Below are 5,281 nucleotides of genomic sequence, written 5' to 3' on the forward strand. Positions count from 1 at the left end.
AAGAGTAACATGTTAATTGTTGATATCCATATATAATAATTAATAACTTACATCAAAAAAAAATATTCTTCAATACATTTTCTAAATTGATTATACAATAGTGATTATATAAATTGAACTATTTGTATTCACAATTCTTATTATATTATTCAAATATTTAATACTCCTACAAACAAATAACAAATAAATTAAAATATACTTATCTTAAAAAATGAGAATTCAATTTATAAAAGTGGAAACCATAATTGTATTAACAATCACACTTAAAAAATAAAATATAGTCATAATCACAATCGTATGAAAGACAGATCATAATGATATAAATAGATTAGACAGATTAAATCATACATTATTAAATATCTTATATTATTAAATCATAAGTTTAAATTATATGACAGAATCTGGTATGAAAACTTAAAATTGTATCCCCGGTATCAAGCAAAGTCTTGTTAATAAATAAAAGCTGAGTATATTATCTCCTACTAGACATCCCAGTCCAATACATGCTCTCCAATGGAAGACTGAAGCAATTGACAAAACCTCTCAAACTCTTGAGTCTCCCCCAATGTCTTACTCATCTCTACAATAACCAGCCCACCCTTCAACTCCAAAAACTTGACAACTACTCCCAAGCAACCTCCCCTCCCCATGTCCTCCCACTCCATCTTCACCAACCAGTCATTCCTCCAAACCCTAAAACCAGCACCAGACACAATCTCCACAATCCTCAAACCAATCTCACACACCACTAAATTCGTAGTAAATCTCAACTCATCAACCTCCTCAATCTCCTCAACTTCTTCCTCCAACTCCTTCTTAACCCAATCCACAGTCTGCAACATGGAAAGGCAAATCCGCTTACGTGGATTAGGTTCCAGAAGCATCGAAACCAGATCACTCAACTCCCCGGGAAACCACTCCGGGCACTCAAACCTCCCCGTCGAAATACTTCTCACAAAATCCGTCAAATGACTCGAATCGAACGGGAACTTTCCCGTCAGGATAACGAACAAAACGATTCCGCAGGCCCAAAGATCGGCCTTCGAACCGTCGAAGAAATCTTTGGAAACGAGCAATTCAGGCGCAGTGTATTGCAGGCGCCCGCCAAAACACCCGATTTTCACCAAACCCTTTCCGTCCACCTCCGACGGCAAAGCGCAGAGCCCAAAATTGGAAACTTTGATGTTGTCGTCTCCGTCAAGTAACAGATTCTCGACCCTGAGGTCTCTGTGAATGAAACCCTTGCTGTGGCAGTAATCCAATGCGCTGATTAACTGCCGGAAATATTTCCGAGCCGAATCCTGCTGCAATTTTCCGGCCATTTTCCAGAGATCTCCTTCGCCGGCGTATTCCATTACCAAAAAGAGTTTCTTGTCGGTGTTGATGACGTCGTAGAGGCGGATTATGTTGGGATGCCTGATCCATAACATGGCCGTCACTTCTCTGTCGATTTTGTCCATGTCTTCTTCGCACAATTTGTCCTTGTCCACAACTTTTAGGGCAAATATTTCCCCGCTGTGAATGTTTTTGGCACAGTATACTTTGGCAACCGTGCCGATGCCAATTAGATGACCTAATTCGAAATCTGGCAATTCCGAATCCATTTTTTTAACCTTCCTCTGCAGCGGATTTTTTATTTTCAAGGTTGGGATTTTACATAGCAGAGAAAATGGAGGAATTTTGTCCCTTTCCAATTGCTTATGATTCCGTTAAACCGATTTTGGTTTTCATACTTTTGGGAACTTATAGCAACACAAAATCAGGGCCAATTCGGATCTCTAGAAAGATATTCTTTGAGAAACCATATAGGGTTATCTATTTTTCTTTCTAGTTTACCAAACTTTGAGTTAATTAACATTATTTTAATAATTTAGAGTTGATCAATTATTATTTTTAAAACATTGTCTACGGCTAATTACTTTAGTCACTTATGTAAAATTATTCAGTTTTTTCATTAATTGGCCAATCAAAATTGATAATTAAAACTTTTAGATAATTTAACTATAGTTTTATTTAATTTTCTATTTTCATGTTTATAAAATTACTATTTATTTGTCATTAGTTTATACAAAAAATAATAAGTAAAAAAGTCATTTTTTGCTTTTGAAAATTAATTGTACAAATCATTAATAACATTTCATACACATTAAATGCTCATATTCATTAAAATGTGTACAATATGCCACCCTCATTGAATGTACTTGCACAAAAAAACAAGGAGAATCTCTAAATTATTAAAAACAATTATGTGGAGGAGAATGTTATTTTTATTAAACTAGTGGAAGGTTTTAAAAAAAAATAAAAATAGTATTAAGTATTGTAATTCTAAATATTTATTTAATTTTATATATAAAAATTTGTTTGTATTGTTTAATCTTTTAATTTAATTTTTTAATATTAGATTTTCAAATTTTAGTCTTAGTGTACTAATTCTATTATATTGCATTAATTATTATATTATTTTAATTAGATTTTTATATTATTATATATTCAAAATTTTCTATAGATTTTGAACGATTAAATTATTGATAACAAAATGTTTACACAAATTAAAATGGAAAAAATAAAATAAGATAGGCTTCTTTTCTCATTTTTTTTGACAATAGATTATATAGTGGGTTTCAAAATATTAGAGATGAAAAATTCACACACACACACACACATATAAAGACTAGAGATATCAAGGCTTTAATTTTTAAATGTGAAACATTTTTTAACAGTGCATTAAAGTGTTGATATCTATATATATTATGTAATATATTTTGTGTGTGTGTGTATATATAGAGTAGCATTGGGATAGGTGAGTTTCCATAATTAAATTTATAATTCATTCATTATATAATATAATTTTATTACATTAAATAGTATCAATCTCTATCAATTAAAATGTATTTTCTTGTTATGATAAGATTTGGTTTATGGGTAGGGTGTAAAAGGAATTTTTTAATGTTTTATTTGATGTGATGGTTAGGTTTAGATTATAGTCATGTTCATATTTTGATAAGATTTGGTTTATTGTTATGGTACAATGTGGTATATTTCTAATGCTATATTTGGGTTGATGGTTAGGTTTAGGTTATAATTTGACTTATTATTGAATTATGAAAAAGAATATAATTTATGTACGACTATGTTGAATTAACTTCAAAATGTTATAAAGTTATATTTTCAACAACATATCTAGTATTCAATTAAATTTATATTGGAGATTTATGTTAAATACTTGAGGGCTAAAATTTAGTTTGTTGTATTTATTAAATGCACATATGAATACCCAAATTCAAATTTTATTGAAAAAATTATTCTAATAATTTAAATTTACTTTTTATATCTATTTATATTTAATTATAATCTAGTTTGATGATTTTTTTAAATTATTCATATATATGATTCAATTTATCCAATTTTTTTAATGTTACAAAGTAAATTTCTTTTGTAGTTAATAGTGTGATCTAAAACTTGATGTAAAAATTAGAATACAATCTACCCTAAAAAAAAATACAAAAATTATTGTAAGGGTTCAATTATTTGATCAGATTGGGGATACTAATAGTAAATGATCTATTTTAGTAGTAGGGTTAGAAATGTGTTCAATATTGAGGTCATTTTTTTGGTTTCATTTTCTTAAATATAATTTAAAATAAAAAATAAGGGTTTATTTTGGTTGCATGATAGAACTATAGTTCAATATGGTTTAGCAAAAAAATTGGTTAAAGGTTAGAATTCAATTCAATTCAATTCAATATGTAAAGAACCAAATTGGCTCCTAACCTGAAAATTGGTGCACGATTTATTAGTTTTGCAATTTTCCCAATTTTTAATTCTTTTGTAATTTTTCCTTGTACAAATGAATTAAGAACTTCAAAATTTTTGAAATGAGTTCATATTAAAATTTGACAATAACTAGATAGATAAACCTTTGCACTTTATTTGGAGAATCATAAATCAGAAATACTTATAATTGAAATGGCACCTGGATTACAATTCCTATGTGTCAAATCATGTCATTAAATTACCCTCTTCATTGTTCACATTGGCATCCTCACTACCAATACCTAGCGATAGATAATGATTGTCCTTTGGCCATCCATGATAATGAAGAATATCGAGTGTTGATAATGTGCAAGGAGCTATTGCAAACACATGACTTCCAAACACCCCAACATGACTACAAGATAAATCACAGTCCCCAAAAAATGCTAATGTGGCTCTCCCAACAGTCATCTTAGCTCAAATGCAAGGTTGGGATGTGATATTTGGGCTCATACGATAATGTCATCCCATCTCTTCATGAAGTATGTCCTCATTTTCAACCATGACTACTAGTATTAGGAAATGTATAGACTATCCAATAACAATTTGACCACCAACAACACAATGCAACTCTCAGCAAGAAAATGTAAAACTCTACAATTTAGGAATTAATTGATATCAGGATCTCCAAGCCACAGTAGACATAGTAGGAGAATTCATCAATTGTTTACCTTAACCAAATAATATGAGCAAGACAAAATATATAATAAAAGATATGATAATCAAGATAATAATCATGATTATTCTCCTTAGCTACAACAAATATAGTAGGAGATGTTGGCCAATTGTATACTTTAGCACAACTGCCAAGAACTCCGCAAACTTAACCCTTATACTTCAGTAAGGGCATACAATTTAGAGCTCAAGAAAGCCACAAAGGAAAAAAAAGAAAATGTATATTCAAGTGTTCTTTTTGCAATGAAATTAGCTCGTATTTATAATCCTTTGTTGGTCAAAGTTTCCCAAAAGTACTCAACACTTGAAACTTTCCAACACACTTTTTAGAAATATCTCTTTATGTCATTATTATAATAATATAAATATTATTGTAATAATAAAACTTAATAATTAACAAATAAATAAAAGTTCATCCAATTATTAACCTTATTCACTACAAGAGACAACCAACTACTAAAGCCACCCACTACAATACCAAAAATAGCAACTACCAAAATAAACTTACTAAAAATAGTAAGCCCACAATTGGGACCTCCAAAACACCTTGTCAGCTCACAAGGGTTGCTATGATGAGCTAATTCCATCAAGAGCATAGACTTGCCCAAAAATTGGGACATTGCAATCCTCCCTCCCCGAAATTACTTGTCCTCAAGCAATCCAGCATCATACCAAAATGTCGACCATGATCCCATAAGAAGAAAATAATGTCCCTATATGCTAATACCATCATATGACCCAATATAATGACCTACAAAATAGAACCAAATACCTATGCTTGTGATGTAAAAAT

General features: G+C 30.4%; 1 protein-coding gene across 1 annotated transcript; it reads right to left on the reverse strand.

Moving 5' to 3' along the window:
* Window positions 1-482: 482 nt before the first annotated feature.
* Window positions 483-1,604, reverse strand: LOC149565922 (CBL-interacting serine/threonine-protein kinase 20-like). The gene has a single exon (XM_089816413.1). The coding sequence runs from the start codon at window positions 1,602-1,604 to the stop codon at window positions 483-485; it is 1,122 nt and encodes a 373-aa protein (XP_089672539.1).
* Between the last annotated feature and the right edge of the window lie 3,677 nt (window positions 1,605-5,281).

This window comes from Cupressus sempervirens, chromosome 3 (assembly GCF_028749045.1).
Source record: "Cupressus sempervirens isolate cs-2001-9-10 chromosome 3, ASM2874904v1, whole genome shotgun sequence".
NCBI lineage: Eukaryota > Viridiplantae > Streptophyta > Pinopsida > Cupressales > Cupressaceae > Cupressus > Cupressus sempervirens.